General features: G+C 34.9%; 1 protein-coding gene and 1 non-coding gene across 2 annotated transcripts in view; both read right to left on the bottom strand.

The window, feature by feature from the left end:
• Positions 1–2,043: 2,043 nt before the first annotated feature.
• On the bottom strand, positions 2,044–2,148 carry LOC140858357 (small nucleolar RNA R71). Its single transcript, XR_012141921.1, has one exon. It is a non-coding gene; the product is annotated as a small nucleolar RNA R71 (small nucleolar RNA).
• Positions 2,149–14,252: 12,104 nt separating this feature from the next.
• Positions 14,253–20,579, bottom strand: part of LOC140857973 (salicylic acid-binding protein 2-like) — a 30,525-nt gene continuing 24,198 nt past the window's right edge. The window contains exon 4 of the mRNA XM_073257380.1: positions 14,253–14,339. Coding sequence (XP_073113481.1) covers positions 14,253–14,339 — 87 coding nt within the window. The remainder of the gene's footprint in view (positions 14,340–20,579) is intronic.

The raw sequence follows: 20,579 nt of genomic DNA on the forward strand, positions 1-20,579 counted from the left end.
GGAGTTTTGCTGCGGACACGAACAGATACTTATTAAAGAAAAATTAATATTTAGAAATACTTTGAGAGGAAAGATTTTATTTTTATTTCTCTATTCCAGTCTTCATCCCACATCAGAAAATCATGTAAAACTTCCTCCCTCTAACACCTATAAAAAGACTTTTGTACTCCCATTGGAGGGGGAGCCCAGAAATTCTTCTAGAGCCTTGCATAGAGGAATAGAAAGGGACTACTTCATGAGCAGCTAGGCTAGCAGTCTCGGGAGTGGAGAAAAAATTTTATAACGACACAGAGATGGTTATTGTTCTAAACTTTCTTGTATTTCTTTATATGCAATAAAGATTATGCTTTTTATTTAAATCATATGAGTTCTTTATTTGCTCTCCTTCATATGCTTTTATTTATGCTTTCTTGTTAGATTAATATTAGGAATAACTTTTACTTTCCGGAGACGCATCGTGATCTAGGATACGGGGCGTGCCGAGGAAAGAAGAGTTGTTTATCTAGTACTTTTCGGAGATGCACCGTGATCTACGGGTACGGGCGTGCCGAGAAAAGAATATATTTTTCTAAGATTAATCACATCTATTTAATTAAAAAAAAAGATACAACTCTACTAGTGCAAAATTAATTCAAAACTCTCGAGCTCTTTATTTTCTAATTACATCAATTTTAAGATAATTTATTTTCTAAATAAAAACAACGCTTCTTTCTTTTATTTTATAATCTCAACTTAGCCCAAGGTCCCTGAGGATACGATCTTGACTCATCCTACCTACGTAGTGAGTAGAGTTATTTTTGGTGCTATCAACGACTACGCATCAAATTTTGGCGCCGTTGCGGGACCTTGGCACGGTTGAAATAAAAAAAAAAAGCCACTGACATTTCATAACACTTAACTAAAATAGCGTAACCTCAAATATAAAAATTTCTAACTTGATTGGACACCTTGTTTCTTTGCATCTCATCTCCATAATTAACTTTAAGGGCACAACCCATTAACTAAGATAAGGTGGGGATTTGATCACCTTTCTTGGCCCACAAATCACTACCTTGCATTTGCATAACCTAGACCTTAATCTAAAATAATAGATGTGAGCCCTAAGAATTTCGAGCTCAATAGGATAAGAAAGCTCTAGAGTTGAACCGAATGCGGATTGGTTAATTGCTCGGTGTCTAAGGCAAGTGGTTAAAGAAAGTGGTTTTTCAATTGGTTCCGTTGACTGACCTGGCCAACTCAGTTGGTGTCTAAGGAAAGCAACGAGCAGGGAACCTCCCACATCTTACGCTTACTGATCGAGTCAGTTAGTAAGTCTTGAGCTTGGAGTGCTCAAAGGCGGTCTTGGAAGTTAGGAGCTGTCTAGATCTAAGTTAACCTTAGGATAGAGAGTCTATGTTGTTTAAGTTGATTGCAATTAACATCTAAAATTAACTAATTTCTTCCTTTTCATAGATTTAAGATTCTTAGGTTTTTCTCTTTAGATTTTCTTCATTCTTTTCTCACTTTATTATAAAAATATATATATATAAAAATAAAATTTTTGTGTTTGCTCTAAAGTATAATTGTAAGGTGTATGCTTGGCCGTAGATCGTTAGACCAGAAATCCAACCTTTTGATCCAGAAATAGAAAGAACCTTTAGAGCCAACAGACGTAAAAATATGGATCGAAATCAGGAGAATGATCCACCCAAGCAATTGAAGGAGTACTTTACTCCTTCCACATATACCTACTCTCCTTGTATTCAAGTACCCCCTGTGGAGGCCACTCAATATGAAATTAAGTCAGTATAATCCAAATGTTACCTTCATTTTATGGACTTAGTAATGAGGACCCTTATAAACATCTTGAAGAATTTCTTGAGATATGCTCAACTGTCAAAATTCACAACTTCTCCGATGATGCTCTTAGGTTAAAATTATTCCCTTTCTCACTTAAGGACAAAGCCAAATACTGGCTACATACTTTGGATTCATGACTATATCAACTGGGACCAGCTGCAAGGAGAGTTTCTCAAGAAATATTTTTCCATAGAAAAACTAATCAAATAGGAAAGCCATAACTAGTTTTTTCCAATTAGATGGAGAAATATTTCATGAAACATGGGAGAGATTAAAGGACCTTATTAGAAAATATCCCCACCATGCTGTATCCAAGTGGCAGTTAATCCAATATTTTTATGATGGGCTATCTGAAAGACATCGACAAATGGTCGATGCATCATGCGGTGGGAATTCATGCTGAAAAGTGAGGATGAGGCATGGCAACTGTTTAAATTTTAAGTGAAAATTTATTACATCATATGTCTACCTCTATTAGAGATAAACCCATGTTAAACCCAAAGAGAGGTGGAATATATGAAGTAGGAAATGCCATAGATATCCATCATAAGGTAGATGAACTGTCCAAAAATTAGATCGTCTTCTAAATACTGGACAATCCCCGATTCCACCTAACCCAATCCAAGAAGTTTGTGCATTGTGTGCAAGTCCGAACCATTTTGTTAGTGAATGCCCAGCGCACCTCAATTTTCTGAGTTTGTGCACGAGCAGGTTCAGCAAGCTCAAGTCCAACAAGCTCGCAGATCAAAAATGATCATATTCGAACACTTATAACCCCGCTGGAGAAACATCTAATTTTTTCTTGGAGACCACAACCAGTGGTTGGTCCTGCCGCACCTCGACCTCAATATCAGGATCCAACATATAGGCATGGACCATACCATCAATTTCAAAATACTCCTCAACGTCTACTACTGTCACAGCTCAGCTTTTGAGGAAAAAGTTTGAAAGTACTAGAATGATTAGAAGTCAACACTCAGATCCTTAACTCCCACACACAATCCATTGCTAAGCTAGAGACCCAAATAGGTCAACTAGCGACTGCATTCAGTAGGAGGGAAGGAGAAAAATTACCTAGCCAACCCGAGAGCAACCCAAGAGGGCAATTTGTGATTGAGAGTTCTAATACCCAGAAGCTTTTTCTGAACATGCCAAATAATCATGACTCTGAGAAGTGGGAAGGTCATTGAACACACTAGTAAAACCAATGAGACTGACCCTAAATCTCTAACGAAGTCAAATCACCCAAGAACAAGGAGGATCTGAAAATAGAGAAGGAACAACTGCACTGGAATCATCTTACTTGCCTAAAGCTCCATTTCAGATGCCCTGAAAGCCCTATTCCTGCAGATAAGAAGGGAGGAAAACTCGATGAGATGTTGGAATTGTTTAAGCAAGTCCAAATTAATCTTCCTTCTAGACGCAATCAAACAGGTCCCTGCTTATGCCAAATTTTTAAAGGATTTGTATACCCAAAAATGTAAATCTAGATCACAAATTCCAAAGAAAGTACACCTCACTGAACAGGCTAGTTCTGTCGTCCAGCATGCCACTCCTCCAAAGCTTAAGGACCCAAGAGCCCCAATCATTTTCTGTGTTATAGGAGATTATCACATTGAAAAAGCACTTCTGGACTTAAGGGCAAGTGTGAATCTTTTACCTAGTTCGGTGTATGAACTTTTTAGATTCGGAGAACTGAAACCCACATCAGTCACACTGCAATTAGCTGACAGATCAATTAAGGAACCACATGGAATGCTTGAGGATGTCTTGGTCAAGGTAGATAAATTTTACTTTCCAGTTGATTTTCTGGTTCTCGACATGGAACTAAGTGGTAACCCGAGACAAATTCCCATTATCTTAGGATGACCCTTTCTAGCTATGGCAAATGCATGCATTAATTGTAGGACAGGAGTCATGGACGTATCGTTTGAGAATAAGAAACTGAGACTGAATGTGTTTGGTGCTTCCCAAGGACCATCAATGGATAGTTGCTTCGAAGTAGATACACTAGAAGACATTATAGAAGATGCAACACCCACAATTCTAGCACCATACCCCTTAGGTACTTGCTTGGCTCACTTTGGAGTGTATGACTTTGAGAAATATATGAAAGAAGTTAACACCTTGTTGGATACACCACACGATAAAACCACTCCTCCATGGACAATCAAGTATGAGCCATTGCCCACCTTTTGTTGGTTTTATTGCATATGACGTCTGGCTGAAGATGTTAAACTTAGCGCTTTTTGGGAGGCAACCCAAATTTTTTTTATTTTGTTTTAACTGATCATCATTTTTTTTAAGAATAAAGGACTTCTCTGTATGGAAGAGTCTGTCAATAAACTTGACGTCTGGCTGAAGACGTAAAACTTAGCACTTGTTGGGAGGCAACCCAACGATTTCATATTTTTTACTTTACCGCAGCTACAGAAATTTAGAACAAGAGCCTATTAATCAATGAAGCTATCTTCAACTTTCGAAGTAAAATTATCCCAGGTACACTCTCTCCTTTTATTTTCTTTGCTTTCTTACTCCATTGAGGACAATGTATATTAAGTTGGAGGGGAAGAAAATTAATCAAATCCTCGAGTATGGTCAAATAATTAGTTTTATGATTTTGTGTATCCGAATTTTATTTTGATTAAGAATCAATTAGGCATCCTAAACAATGAATGATTAACGATCAAGATAATTTTAGAGAAACTAAAAATAAATTATTAAGAAAACCCAATGAATGGTAGGGTTTAGACTAGACTAAATTTTAGGAGTGATTCTACAACCCTCTTCTTACTGATCTCAATAAAGAATCAGCTTCATGAGAGATTGGGTGGAAAGGTCGAGGTATGCAAAAATTTTTCTTAAAATTTACTTAAAAAAAATATTGGTTTCCTACTGAGTAACTGGGCCCTTTCGCCTAAGTAAGCGTTGTGGTTCGCGTAAAAAGGTGAACAATATTTTAAAAAAAAAATAGTGGATAATAAGAGGACTAAATTACAAGAAGATAATAAACCTCTCTCCCATTAAGTTAGAGGATTTAAAGAGTAAAATGGGGAGTTGTTGAAAGAAAAGCTCTTGAAATTTCTTTAGTTAATACTCAGTCACTAATTGGGTCAAATTGATAATCTAATAAAATATCTTTTTAATGGTCTGACCAGGTATCATCTACCTTTTGGGATGCCTAACCTAATTTTTGATTCAAGACCGAGTCGGTACACAATGCTGATATATCTATTGTACCCGAGGATGAGCAAAATTCACATTGGGGGGTGTGATAAACACTTAATTTAAGTCATTTAAAGTAGAAAATCATATTTAATTTATTTTATTTATTAAAATTTTGATGCTTCTTTTTATGTTTTACAGGAAAGATGATCGTCGATACAAAGAGTCTGATTCATAGATCAAAAAGACTCAAGTTTGAAAAAATTTGGACTTAAAATAAAATTAAAATAAAAGAAGGATGCATACGGTATTATAGAAAATGAAGATACTATGCAAGGAATTCAAAAGGATATAGACATCATGTGAAGAAACAATAGTTTCTTTTTGGAATACAAAAAGAATGTTTCACATGGTAGTGTTCCTGGGCGCGCGCGTGAGCGCGTGGGACGCGGGTGAATGCGGACGCAGGACGGACGCAGCGCGGGCGAGTGCGGGCACAGGCGTGGCATCGCGCGGGTGCGGGCGTGCAGGCGTGGGTGCGAGCGCGGCGAGCGGGCATGCGGCAGGTGGGTTCGCGGGGAGTTTTTGCTGGCGGACGAACAGATACTTATTAAAAGAAAAAAATTAATATTTAGAAATACTTTGAGAGAAAAGATTTGTATTTTCTTTATTTATTTGTGATCTTTTCATCTCATCCATCCATCTTTTAGTCTTTAGCATTTTTTTTAGTCCCATATCGAAAAATCATGTAAAACTCCTCCCTCTTAACACCTATAAAAAGATTTTTGTACTCCCATTGGAGGGGCAGCCCAGAAATTCTTCTAGAGCCTTGCATAGAGGAATAGAAAGGGACTACTTCATGAGCAGCTAGGCTAGCAGTCTCGGGAGTGGAGAAGAAATTTTGTAACGACACAGAGATGGTTCATTGTTCTAAACTTTCTTGTATTTTTTTATATGCAATAAAGATTATACTTTTTATTTAAATCATCATGAGTTCTTTATTTGCTCTCCTTCATATGCTTTTATTTATGCTTTCTTGTTAGATTAATATTAGGAACAACTTTTACTTTCCGGAGACACCGTGATCTACGGATACGGGGCGTGCCGAAGAAAGAAGAATTGTTTATCTAGTACTTTCTGGAGACACATCGTGATCTACGGGTACGGAGCATACCGAGAAAAGACAGGTATTTTTCTTAAGATTAATCACATCTATTTAATTAAAAAAAAGAGATACAACTCTACTAGTGCAAAATTAATTCAAAACTCTCGAGCTCTTTATTTTCTAATTACATCAATTTTAAGATAATTTATTTTTTAAATCAAAAACAACGCTTCTTTCTTTTATTTGTAATCTCAACTTAGCCCAAGGTCCCTGAGGATACGATCTCGACTCATCCTACCTACGTAGTGAGTAGAGTTATTTTTGGTGCTATCAATGACTACGCATCAGCTTCTAACTTAAATAATTGTGTAGTGATTATAATATGTAGCAGCAAAAAAAACTAAGCTAAGTTACTATGCAAGAAATGAAAACAATAAAGTAAGAAACTAAGGTAAGAAAGCAAGCACAACACAAATACATAAGATTTACAGTGGTTCAGAGCAATCGCTCTTACATTCACTCTCCAAGTCTCTTTGAAAATTTCACTATAATCCTCCCTTGATTACAGTGTGTTTATTTTTTTGGACTCACAAATAAATCAGTTAGTTTTTTCGAAATCACCAACTACAACCCTACACTGATAGTTTTCTAGGCTCATTATCAACTCAATTGTTTTAACATGGCTCACCAACTACAACCGTATACTCATCCAATTACGACTTGGAATGGCCTTAATCCCAAGTTTCTTTCTTCCAAAAAAATTTGTAAAAAAAAAAAATACAATGAATAAAATTCAGCACAAAAATAAATAGAAAAATAAAAACTCTTTTGAAGCATGATGAAGAGGCTAAAGATTGCTCTTTGATGCTTGGCTTTCTCTTCTTTGAATACTGAGAGGATACTCTAAATGTTGTGGATGATCACTCTTGAATGTCCTCTGAATTTGGTGTTTGATTTCTTCTTTTCACTCTTTTTCTTGAATATTCAATGAAGCTCTAATTTTGAATGATTTCTTCTTTCAATCTATTTTTTACTTTTTCTTTTGATTCTCATCTTTAAATAAACTGAGAATGACTGAAGAAGAGGTTCTAGCCATTGGAGATGACAAACTAGCTGTTGGAGGGCATTTGGGGCAAAAAGCTGAAGTCTCCAAAAACTTGCCATTACAGTGACTTAGTCGACTAACTTTTCTCTGAGTTAACTAAGTCCCTCATTGGTTAACTCAAAATCTCTTAGTCGACTAAGTATCAGGTAACTAAAAAATTGACTTTCTGTAACTTTCTATCTTTTGAGATTGGATCGACTAACTTTTTGACTAAGTCAACTAAGATCCTATCTTGATCATTAACTTAAATTCTAAGTCAACCAAGTCTCTGACTATCAAATTCAGTCTTTCTATCTTTTTCTTCATGAGACTGATCGCTCAATTTTCATGGATCGACTCAGTTTGTCAGTTCTTTAACAGCCTTTCTTCACCAATTTAATTTTTAGATAGGCTTGCCTTCTAAACTTAATTTAATCTTCATTAAAACTCTACAATCATCTTTAAAATACATGATTAGTATCATTTATACTCAATATTTTAAATCATCATCAATTCTGAGATCAACAATCTTCTCCTTTTTATGATGAAAAACTTTGAGTATATGCCAATAAAAATAAATAATGTGTTTCAATCAAATTGAATCATGAAGTGATAGAGTAAATACATGTGAATTCTACTTCATTATGTTCTTAATTGACCTTTAATTCATTACACATTTTACATATACTCATATTAAAGATTGTGTCAATTCAAATCTAGAGTATTAAGGTCTTAATTATTAAGTTAATGAGCATCTTAAGCATTAATCCTTTAAGCATATATTCACATTTTCTCCTCTTTTTGACATCATCAAAAAGATCAAGAGAAGTTTAAAAAATATCATCAAAATCAATTCAACCAATATTTTGAAGATCAAAATCAAATATGGCACATCAAAATCATCAAGACATGTATCAAATTTAAAACTTATTTCACATATTTTTTTTAAAAAAAAATTGTCTTTTGAATTCAAATAAGTCCTAAATGTTTCAAATTCACATTAACTTCAATTAGTTATCAAAAATAATTTGGCAAACAAATTAAGTAATCAAGTTGAATAAACATACGAATGCTCAAATTATGAAAAATATGATATAATTGTTTAATGATTTAAGTTCAAAAACTATTTCTCTCAAAATAAATCAACTAGAATTCTCAATCAAAATAAGATTAGAGTCATTTCTCCCTCTATTTTTAAGAGTTAATGCTAGAAAATTTATTTTTCTCAATTCTCCTCTTTTCTTTTAAATTATGTATATTCATTTAATTTCAAGAGAAGAAGCCTTACATTTTTTCCCTTACTTTTGCAAATAAAATCATTTAAAATTAGAAGATTTAATAGTGCAAGTATCAATTAAGTGGACTAAAATCAAACAAAGCATTCAATTAATTCAAATATCAAAATTCACTCAAGTTGGCATCAAATTTTCAAAAATTTACTTTTCATTAATTTTCAAGGAATGTTTACGTAAGATGTTACAATGATAAAAACATCCAAAAGTCCAAAAAGTATAGCATGCACACAAGTAATACATTATCCAATCAAGCTTATTTTACTTTAAGTTTACAAGTTATTATATGATATGAGGGGTTATAAAAGTATGCTGAATTTAAATAAATTTATGTTCACAATAATTAGAGTGATTCAAGCAATGAAAAAATCATATTTAACAATATATTTAAGTATTCAAGTGATAGAGTGAGACTATTACAAGCACCGAAAATCATCAAAATCAATCATTGATGCAAAATAAATTAACAAACAATGATAGTATGATGTAAAAAGATTTAGCTTTTATCAAAAATCATCGTCCATCCATTTTAAGTTCTATGCATCCATTTTCGAGAATTAATCCTTTCATGCCATAGGATGCTTGGCATACCTCAAAATTATTTTACAATTCTTGATACCCAAACCATCTTGGGTCATTGAGGTTAGAGCACATGATTTCTTTAGAATCCAAATTTATTTTACCAAAGTACAATCAATTTTCTTAATATTACATTCAAAATTTTGTGGCCTACTTGGTTGCATCTAAAATAAGTAATGTGATGATGTTTATTTAAAATTTTTGTAAACATATTTTTAATAGATAGCTGTTTTCTTGAAGATTTAAGATCAAAATTAGCTTTATTGAAAATAGCCCTTTTGTTATTTATAATTGATTGAAGATTTTGAAAATTAAGAGTAAATTTTTAGCTATGGGTTTCAAAATATCAATGTCTTTTTTTAACTTTTTATTTTCTTCTATAAGCTCTTTCTTTTCTTTTAATAAATTTTCTTCTTCTTTTAGAGAAAAATTTGAATTTTCACATTTCTCCTTCATTTCAATATTTCTTTAACCAATGATTTTTCAGATTTCAACTATTCTTCCTTTTCATTAGCTAAAGAATTTTTTTCTTCCATTAAAATGAGATTTATCTTTTAAGTTCTTTATTTTTTAGCGTTAATTTATTAAGTTCATCCATTAACTCATTAAAAGGTACTAACAATTCATCAAAAGTAAATTCGGAGGAGTTTTAATATTTTCCTCATCATTTTGAGTCATGAGGCAAAGACTTACAATACCTTCCTCCTCTTTATCCATCAAACATGATTTGTCTACTTTTTTTCTTCTTTTTTATCTTTCTTTTCTTTGTTATGCTCTCCTTTAATCGAAGCATTCTTTTTCCTTTGTTTCTTGTTCTTCTTCTTCTTTTCATTCTCATGTACCACAGACAAAAATTGGGATGAGCTTTGTTTTCTTCTTGGAAGCTTAATTCTTCTCTTTCATATGCTCCTTCAAAGGTTGTTTCTAGTTTCTCTCATACTTCTTTAGCTGAAATACAAAAAAAAATCAAGTTAAATTCATTTAAATCCAATGAGCAATAAAGTATATTCATGACTTTAGCATTTAATTAGGCTATTTCTTTATCATGCTCTTTTAATGCTTTGGGGGTGTGTGAGCCATTGGCTATAATCTTCCATACATCATAATCTTGTGCTTGTACAAAAATTTTCACACTATTTTTCAAAATATGTAATTTGTACCATTGAGAAGTGGGGGTCAATCTATAGAATATCATTCATTAAAAATAGATTCATCTTGGGTTGTCAAGATCTTTGGCTCTAAACTGTTAGATCAATAACTAATAACAGAGCATCTACTCTGATACCAATTGTTGTCCAGATATGGCCACCCACAAGAGGTAAATTAAGTATTTTTTAAAATTTCAACCAAATTAAAGCTTAAGCATATATGTGCTTTTAACTTGAATGATTGTGTGGTGATTATAATATGTAGCAACAAAAAAAATTAAGCTTACTATGCAAAAAATAAAAATAAGTAAAGTAAGAAACTAAGGCAACAAAGCAAGCATAACATAAACACCAAGATTTATAGTGGTTCAGAGCAATCTGCTCCTATGTTCACTTTCCAAGCTTCTCTTGAGAATTTCACTATAATTCTCCTTGATTATAGTATATTTATTTTCTCAGGCTCCTAAACAAACTCAATTAGTTTTTTTGAGATCACCAACCATAACTTTATATCGATAGTTTTTTGGACTCACTATCAATCCAATTGATTTTAATCTTGACTCGCCAACTATAATCGTATACTCGTCCAATTATAGGCTTAGATCGGCCTTAACACCAAGTTTCTTTCCTCCAAAGAAACTTGCAAAAAAATAAAATACAATCAATAAAATTTAGTAAAAAAAATAGAGAAATAAAAATTTTTTGAAGCACGATGAAGAGGTCGAAGGATTGCTCTTTGATACTTGACTTTTTTTTTTAAATATTGAGAGGATGCTCTAAATATTATAGATGATCACTCTTGAATGTCCTCTAAATTTGATGCTTGATTTCTCTCTTTTCACTCTTTTTCTTGGATATTCAATAAAGCTCTCAATTTTGAATGATTACTTTTTTCAATCTATTTTTTTACTTTTTCTTTTGATTCTCCATCTTTAAATAGATTTGAGAATAGCTGGAGAAGATGTTTAGCCATTGGAGATGACAAACTAACCGTTGGATGGTGTTTGGGGCAAAAAATTAAAATTTTTAAAAACTAGCTGTGACAGTGACTTAGTCGACTAACTTTTCTAAGTCGACTAAATCTCTCACTGGATCAACTCAAAATCCTCTTATTTGATTAAGTATCAAGCAAAGTGAATTTGGTGAGAAAAAAAAGTGAGGAAAGAGATGTCCAGATATGAATATACTTTTGGATCCAAATTAAAGTAGAGAACAAAATGATAAATGAAATGCTAATACTTTCTCTGAGGTGAAAAAAGATCACATCCTTCATCTTCTTAGAGGAGGTTGTAGAATCTTGGATAGCGCATCTTCAAGTATTTGAAAACATTTTCTTCAAAGCACACATAAATAAATAAATATAAACTTTACAAAATCTTAATTCTTTTCCAAAATCAATAGCAAATTTGAGAGAAAAAAACATTAGGCATGTAGTCTTCCTTCGCAAATTTTTTGATTCAACTGATTGCATGATGGATTTTCATTTTATTTTCATTTTTCTTCTTATTCATTTATTTTTTGTTTTCTTTTACGTTTGTGAACAATCATATGGAATCTAAATTTGCTTTCAACAAAGCTGAGTGACTAAAGACAATTTAATAGGATAGGTCTTTTTCTTCTTCTTTTTTTTCCTTCCTCTCTCAACAAAGTGGAGGAAATAAACTCGACCAGCTAAACTAAGATAATGAGGTTGGAATAGAAATAGCCCAAACTATAGTATATCATATGTTGACTTAAAAGTTGTCATGTCTCCAATCCGAAAATACGAATCTAGGGGTCATGGCAACCACCGCATATTTATAAAGAACTCTTTCTACAAGTATGCAAGATATTTCAAATATAATATTAATGCATTATAGCAGCATTAATAATAAATTAAGATCAAAATTTAACTAACTAAAATCAACTTTAATCTCTCAAAAAATTCCAACAATACTCAAAGATCTTACATCAATTACATCTCAAATAATAATCCTATAAAAATATGATAATAAATTTATGTCCTCAATTCTCATCTTAAACTTATGCCCAAAGCAATATCCATGTGCGTAATTAAGAATCTGAATCTGAAAAAAAAAGAGGTATTGAGCTTGATAGCCTAATAAGTAATAAATATCTTAACTAGACATTCCAAATATATTCATAAATATAATGTTTGAAAATAAATACCAAGAATAAATATAAGAACATATTTCATACTAAATTATTTGAACTAAAATATATATAACTCAACAGTCTTAACTATAACCATAGTTATTCCTGTGGTAGGGTTAAAACAAAAATAGTGAGCTTAATTAAAGTACTAATATATAAACCTCATTGGCAGGGCAGAAAATCAATGCTCAACCTCCACTAATAGAGCTCAAAAATCAATGCACAACCTCCATTGGTAGGGTCCAGAGTACCAATGTATAACCCTCATTGGCAAGGTCTAGAGCATAATTAGGTTGAGAGTATAAATTTGATCCATATCAAAGTACTTTTGTAATGCAATATATAGATTTCATAATTCCATTGAACATATGCATATTTCATAATAAATCAATCAACCATAGTATTCCAAAAATCTCAAATTTGTAAATCACTTTTCATTCAAAATATAATTTCATAAATCACATATTAATCAAAGATAGATTATTTACTTTTAAAATAAATTATGAAATATCTCAAAAAATTTATTCATTACTTATTTTTATAGAACATTGAATGGATACATTCAATCAATCTTAAAAATATCCTTCAGAATCTATTATTCAAAATATATTTTTCTATCAATTTTAAGTGACAACTAATAAATATCTAAGTTCTAACACCTTCATAAGATTGACAAAAGTAGTAGCATCCAACATCCTAGTTGGTCCAATCAAGATAATTTTATATGATCATGATTAAATAAAAAATAGATAGTAGAACAAAGATCAATAGTGATCCAAGCTATTAGTTAGTGCCCAACAAAGTTAAAGTAAAGGTTGGTATACCGATTGGTAGTCCGGATTAATTTGATTAAATAACTTTATTTAATCAGAGTCACTTAAAATATAATGATTTAATAGAGATTAACATGGATCAGATCTCCTAATGCTCAACAAAAGTTTGGATGGTATGGATATGTTTTTCGACTGACAGAGCAATTCAAAACCCCCTATCAAAATCAACTTAGATTCAAAGAAATAGATTAGGCTCACTAGGTTTATAAATTATGTAGAGAGAAAATATCAGAGGAGGGAGAAATTAATAATATGAAGCATGATCGATCAGACAACATTGTCTGACATCTCGATTGATCCGATTAGTATGATTTACCTCAAATCATGATTGAACTAGCATATAGATGATTCAATATAAATCATGAATGATCAAATCTAGATGTACTCAGTCTAGTCAAGATGGATGCCAGCATATTGTCCAATGCCATGAATTAGGACTCTCTTCGCTAGGATCAAATCAAAATTTTTGGAAGAAAATCTTTTACTGAATCAATCATAGAGACATTACAAGAAATCTGACTATTAGTGATGGCTAAATACCATCACTAATAGTCGATTTGCTATCGCTAATACTATTAGCGATGGCGATCCGTCGCTAATTGATGGTCAAAACAATCCTAGTCGCTAATTACCACTATTAGTGATAGATTTTTTAGTCGTCACTAATAATAACTATTATCGATGATATTTATGATGGCTAAATTTCATCACTATTTATTTTATATTTTAAATTAAATTTAAAAAAATTAAAAAAATTAGTAACAGTTATTTTATCACTAATGCTGTTGCTAATAAGTATTAGCGATGACTAAAACCATCGCTAATACCATCGGTAATAATTAATTTTATTTTTTAAAAAATTTATAATAATATTTTTAAAATTTATTTTAATTAATCATAATCAATTATGGTTCTTAATACCTGTTATAATTAAAATTTAAAGATAATATGATAATTATAAATAAAAAACTAATTATATTATATTAAAAATATAAACTATATAATTTTTCCAACAGTATCACAAAAATATAGTATATCAAAATTAAAAAAAAATCAGGTCTGATCCTCTTCATCGTCCTCCTCTTCATCCTCCTGCTCCTTTCCAACAGCTGGTAGATGAGAATCGAATGTCCCAGCATCCTAAAATGAAGAAAAATAAAATATTATTAATAAGTTTTGATATTGAGATATATCTTTCGATACACTTCTTCAATTCTCGAACAAATTATTCTTACATATTTTATTCGATGATACGGAGCTATAGACGTCCCTGACCTATCAATTGGATGGTTAGATTAAATTTTTAGCCCCTAGATCTACTTCTCTGACTCAAGCCTAAATATGTAAAGCTTCTAAAATATGAAAACTTAAAATAAGTAAAAGGACTTACTAATAGAATTACCTGATGTGATAGTTAGGACAACGATCCCAGCTGATCGTGTAGCTGTGGATCCTGAAGAATCTTCATGACAATATCGAGGATGGCATCTTGGAAGCTCTGAGATCGCTGGCTCAGAAGCCTCTACACAACCTCCTCCATGTGTGCATCGCTCTAAGTCTAGAACATCGAGGTCTGTGAGGATGCCAAAGAGTATCAAGCCACTGGAGGATCGATGCTATGACCGAATCCTAGGACCCGACTCTTACTCACCCCTTCGATGATCTTGAGCCATCCCTCAAGGTCAAAGAGGGCTAAGTGGATGGGTCATTTCCACGTCGCACAACAACGTATTCTGTATAATCCGCCTATACAATTCAGAAATTCATTAGTTCTAATATACATATCAGATCCTGTAACAACTTAATAAATATAATTTAAAATTTTATTGTGATCTATCGCAACCTAGAATCTAAGTAATCATCGATTCTCCTGGACTGGTGTGTGGCCTCCCATAACCACAACTAACCCGATGGATGATCCAGCTGCCGTGTCTACAATATAAATAATAAAATTAAATTAATTAAAGCATAGATACTAGGATTTTTACCGTTCTAGTGAAGAATTTTGGTATAGATTTCTTACCAATCTATCAGTCATAATATATGTGCCGATGGAGCCAACCATGTGGCTAATCAGATACTACTGGATGATCCAATTCTACTGGACTCTCTGCCACCTACTGGAGTACTTCTTATTGCTCCATTGATCATAGAGGACCTCCCATACGTCCATCCACATCTAGTGATCTCTGTAAGATCTCTAGTTCGATGGTGACTGGGAATCAGAATGCTCGATAGCAGACTATTTGAGGCTATAGAGGCCATCTCGGAGCATCCATGTGGCCACCTCATCGAAGGTCTGACGACCAGCCCCTCATCTTGGAAAGTCTTAAATTGATAGTACTCCTGCAAGATAGAATCAAAGCGTGTATTAATAAGTAGAATACAAATATACTGTGAATTTAAAAATTAAATATTTCTGACATATTCAAAATATTTTTTAGGCTACATCATGAGCTACAGATGGCCAGCTGAAGAACTCATTCACCGACCCTGACATCAAGCATCGGATGATATCGGTAACCATACGAGATACTCCAGGCTCTCTAAATATATTGTAAAATTGATTTTGAAAAATAAATGTTAACTCTAAAATGGTTAAATTTTAAACATATTAATTAAAATTATAGTACTTACGAGCGGCTTTGAACATGGATGTGCTGTCTGTCCTCCAATCGAGTCGGAGGTGCCACAAGCCAGATGGGTCCACGACCATGGGTCTGTGTCTGAAATCGATCGCTACTGCATGTGACTGTGAGGTCACTGGTGACCTCCTGTCATCCAAACCTGAATGTAAAATATCTAATATAAAAAATATTATATTAGTTAGCAAAGAACGAAATTACATAAATGAGCATATCTAAAGTATTAGAGTTTATCATCTGATGTGAGACTTGCAGAACCATGCGAGCTGGTAGCATGATCGCTCTCTCCTCAAGAACTCTATCCTCGATTGGCACAGCTCCGGCCTCTGGAAGACATGATATATAATCTCTGAAGATAAAAATAAATAGATTCATCAAATTAATTATATAATTATGGATGGCAATACAAGATTTAAAATGATGCAAAATAAATAATTAAAATGATTCAAGGATTATATACTTAGCACTACTCATCGGCCTTTCAGATGTCTGGTACCCTTCAGATTCTTCTTCCAATTCTTTCTCTTCTTCTACTTCTTCCTTTTCTTCCACCTCTTCCTCTTTTTTCAGTTCTTCTTCTTCCTTTTCTTTCCTTTCTTGGATAGGATTGTCCTTTAAAATAAAATTATTTGGGTCTACCTCCTCATGTTGGCCATCATGTATGAGAATTCCTAAAACATCCAACTCAACATCTATTGAAGATCGATGAAACCCTAATGTTTCATCCTTCTAAAAGTATTTTGATAATTGAAGCTCTTCTTCTTCTTCGAGCGCATAATGAACAGCTCGAGACTTAACTCAGTATACAGCCCACCAATCTTTCCATCTTCTCTCCCTTGATAAAAAAGAAGTATAATTCACTTGAGCAGCTTATTGAGCTAGTACAAATGGCTCATTGATATATGCTATTGATCCATGTTTGATTTTAATAAGCCCATGTCATGGATCTACTTTCATACCATTGTTGTTATCGAACCATGGGCACTAAAATAGAATAACACTATTACCTCCAATGTAGATTATCTTGATCACTTCTTCAAGGATTTCATAGTAGTCACTCTCCGTCTCTTTTCATCAGCTATCTTTTACACACACCATTATTCATTATGCTTTTATGAGTTTCATATTGCCGGATGTGAAATTTAAAACTATTTACGTTACAACCATTATAGCATGTCATATATTTTGTTGGCCTGTAATCTTATGGTCTCAGCTTCTTTTGTATAGATTCACCCCCTTGCATGACCTGCATATTATAAAAAAATAAATTAAAAAAAATTAAAACATATAAAATGATAATGGATGCTTACCAATTGATAAAACCAACATGCAAATTTCTATGAGCATCATGTGTTAAGAAAAATGTCTTGAGATTCGATCCACAATAAATCTAGAATGAGGTCCAGGATGATGAATGAAGTCTAACAAGCCCAAAAATAGTCCAAACAAAGTCTAAATGGAGGAGATATGCATGATAGAAGGCTAGGATGGAGGCTGGTACGGCCCACGGGTCGTCGGAGCGGGCCCATGGGTGGTGCAGGCTAGCGATGGAGTGGGCCAGGCCCAACCGACAGAGCAGGTGCATGGGCCAGCATGGGCGCGCATGGGTCGGCCTAGCAGGTGTGCGCGCAGGTGCAGCCCAAGCGCACACTTGGCCCAGGCGCCTGTGCAGCCTAGAGCACGAGCACGCACATGTAGCCCACATGCAAGCATGGCCCAGACTGCATGGTGTACCACAATCCACCACAAACCATGGTCTATGGGAGGAGCATGGACTGGCTGTTGGTTTCCCAGTGGTTTCTCACGATCCATGATGGATCGGATGGCGTTATCCTGCGTTTCTTGTAGTCTACAGGCATAGTTTTGGTGCAACACAATTGAGTGCAATGCGAGTGGTATCGAAAAAATCCTGTAGTAGTGGTGTTCTGACTAGACATCCCCAATAATTGATATCAAAGCTCGAGCAATACCAGTGCACGAGGTTATCCAAATGATGACGGTGTTGATCGAGATTGAAGATGATGGAGAAGACAAGCTCAATCAAAATGAAGATCAGCTGATTTGATGGAAGAGCAATTTTTTCTTATAGTAAATGAGGGTAGAGGACGTGCTCATCCAGCAAGGATTGATCGATGCTCTTTTATGCGAGGAGATGCCGACTACCATGGAGGTGACGATTTGGAAGTGGCTCCAAATGCAGATGGTGAGCACAATCTGCTTGTACTTAGCGGATGATGTGGTGATCCATATGCTTGATGAGACTTCTCTAATGATGATGTGGTCGAAGCTCGAAAAATTATATATAACGAAGTCCCTTACCAACACTCTCTTCCTCTGGAGGCAGTTCTATTAGCTGCGGATGATCGAGGGATAGAGCATGCAGGAGTATCAAGCAACTTCTAGAAGATCCTCACCAACCTCCTTAGAATTGGTGAAAAAGTTGAGGAGAAGACTAGGGCATTGATCTTGCTATCATCACTTTTTCTTTCTTTCAAATCCTTAATAACTGCTCTTCTAGTAGGAAAGAGCACCATCAAGATGAAAGAGATAACTTCTGTACTTGTTTAGAATGAGATTCTTAGGTGGGAGAATTGGGCTTTGAGTTCAGGTGGTGACTTAGCTCTGGTAGTGACTAGAGGATGTGGTGGTGGAAGATGAAGCGATAGGAGATCGTGATGTGGAAGATCCAGGATGAGGGATTATAGCAAGATCAGATACTATCAGTGTGATAAGTTGGGACATCATATCAGAGATTGCCCTTAACTTAAAGATCGGACGATGGCTACTATGGCGGTGGCTAGTAGCGACACTAAGATCGTTGATGCGCTTATGATCTCAAATGAGATATCTACTCCTTTTCAATAGTGGATTTTAGACTTTGCTTGTTTCCATCATGTCTGTTGTAGAGAGGAGCTGTTTGAGTCTGTGGAGAATAGTGAGGACACTGTCTACTTGCTGGATGGATCGAGCTGTGTGATCAAGGACATCAAAATGATTAGCATGAAGACACATGATGGAGCAGTGAGAAAGTTGGGTGAGGTTCAATACATACCCAGCTTCAAGAGAAATCTAATTTTTCTCAATAGATTAGATTGAAGCAGCTACAGGTGGAGAGCTGATGGAAGAATCCTAAAGATTTTGCGTGGCAATAAGGTCATGTGAAGGGGAAGCAGTATGGAGACACTACCTCTTAGTAGGAAGCCCAGTGCGTGATAGAGCTCCAGGAATAGGTGGATCGAAAACAGGATAGGAGACTCAGAAGAATGACAAACGACATCGCAAGATAAAATTCTTACTGCCGTAAGAGACTACTCTGAGCAAATCTCAGGTCAGAGTGGACATAGTCCATGATGAAAATGGGATCAAATGACCTAGCTCGATTCTCATGTTTGTCCATCCATAAGCAGCAGACATTTGCCCCAGGGTATGGGGGTGAGAGATGAGCTCTCAGAGTTATTGTGGAGGTCGAATATCGAGTCGAGATAGAGATTATTAAGAAAAATACTTTGAGATTCGATCTATAATAAGCCTAGAATGAGGTCCAAAATGATGAACGGAGTCTAATGAGCCTAAGAACAATCCAAATAGAGTCCAAACAGAGAAGATATATGTGATAGGAGGTCAGTATGGAAGCTGGTATGGCCCACGAGCTATCGAAGGGGGCCCACGGGTAGTGCAGGCCGGTGGTGGAGCAGGTCAGGCCTGACCGATGGAGCAGGCGCATGATCCCGTGCGAGTGCATGTGGACCGGCCCAGCAGGCATGTGTGCAGGCATAGCCCAAGCACGCGTGCGGCCTAGGCAACCATGCAGCCCAGCGCACGCGTGCCGCCCACACACAAGCACAACTCAGACCGTGCGGTGTACCACGGTCTATGGGAGGAGCATGAACCGACAGATGGTTTTTCAATGGTTTCTCATGGTCTATGGTGGATTGGGCGGCCTTTCCCCGCATTTCTCATAGTCTACGGGTGGTCTACAAGCACAATTTTGGTATAGGAGCACGATCGAACGGTTGGCGATGTATGCGGTCTTGATCGAATGATTTAGGGGCTGATTTGAGTCCTGATTTAATTTTATTTCCATGTGGGACTTGATCTTAGGCCTTTAAAACCCTAAGGACATAGCAAAAACCTGTGGCATGGTGAAAGTCGGCAGAGAACCCTAAGAAGCGATTTGGCAGCAGCAGCAGCCTGAGGAGCGGTTCGACAGATTGCAGAGGCACAGGGGTACCTCGGGTAGATTGTTAGATAGTGGTTGTTTTAGGAGTTCAAAGGATCTTCTCGAGTTCTAGTAAGAGCTTTATAAGGATAGCTTCTAGTTGAGAGAGATTATGTATAAGAATTGAGAGTGTAAGGATCTCCTCTTGTACTTGTTCTTTTTCATAGTGAAGCTTTGCATGTCCCATGGAGGTAAGCCTTGAGCTGATCCACGTACTTAATTATTTTTTTTTATCTTATATTTATTTCTCTTCGCTTACGGTATCTACATGTAATCAAGTGAAATGCGAGTAATATTGAAAAGGTCCTGTGGTGGTGGTGTCCTAATTAGACATCCCCAACACTATGTGGATATTTCTTCATCACTTATCCTCAGATTGTCCCATCTCAGTATCTCATCATGTTGCCTAAACATGCATATGATAAGTATACTGAAATAAGTGATTAAAGAGTTGTAATTATAGTGGACACTTATAGGACATATGGGTCGACCTCCTCATAGTTTTGCAAAATATAT

This window comes from Elaeis guineensis, chromosome 5 (genome assembly GCF_000442705.2).
Source record: "Elaeis guineensis isolate ETL-2024a chromosome 5, EG11, whole genome shotgun sequence".
NCBI lineage: Eukaryota > Viridiplantae > Streptophyta > Magnoliopsida > Arecales > Arecaceae > Elaeis > Elaeis guineensis.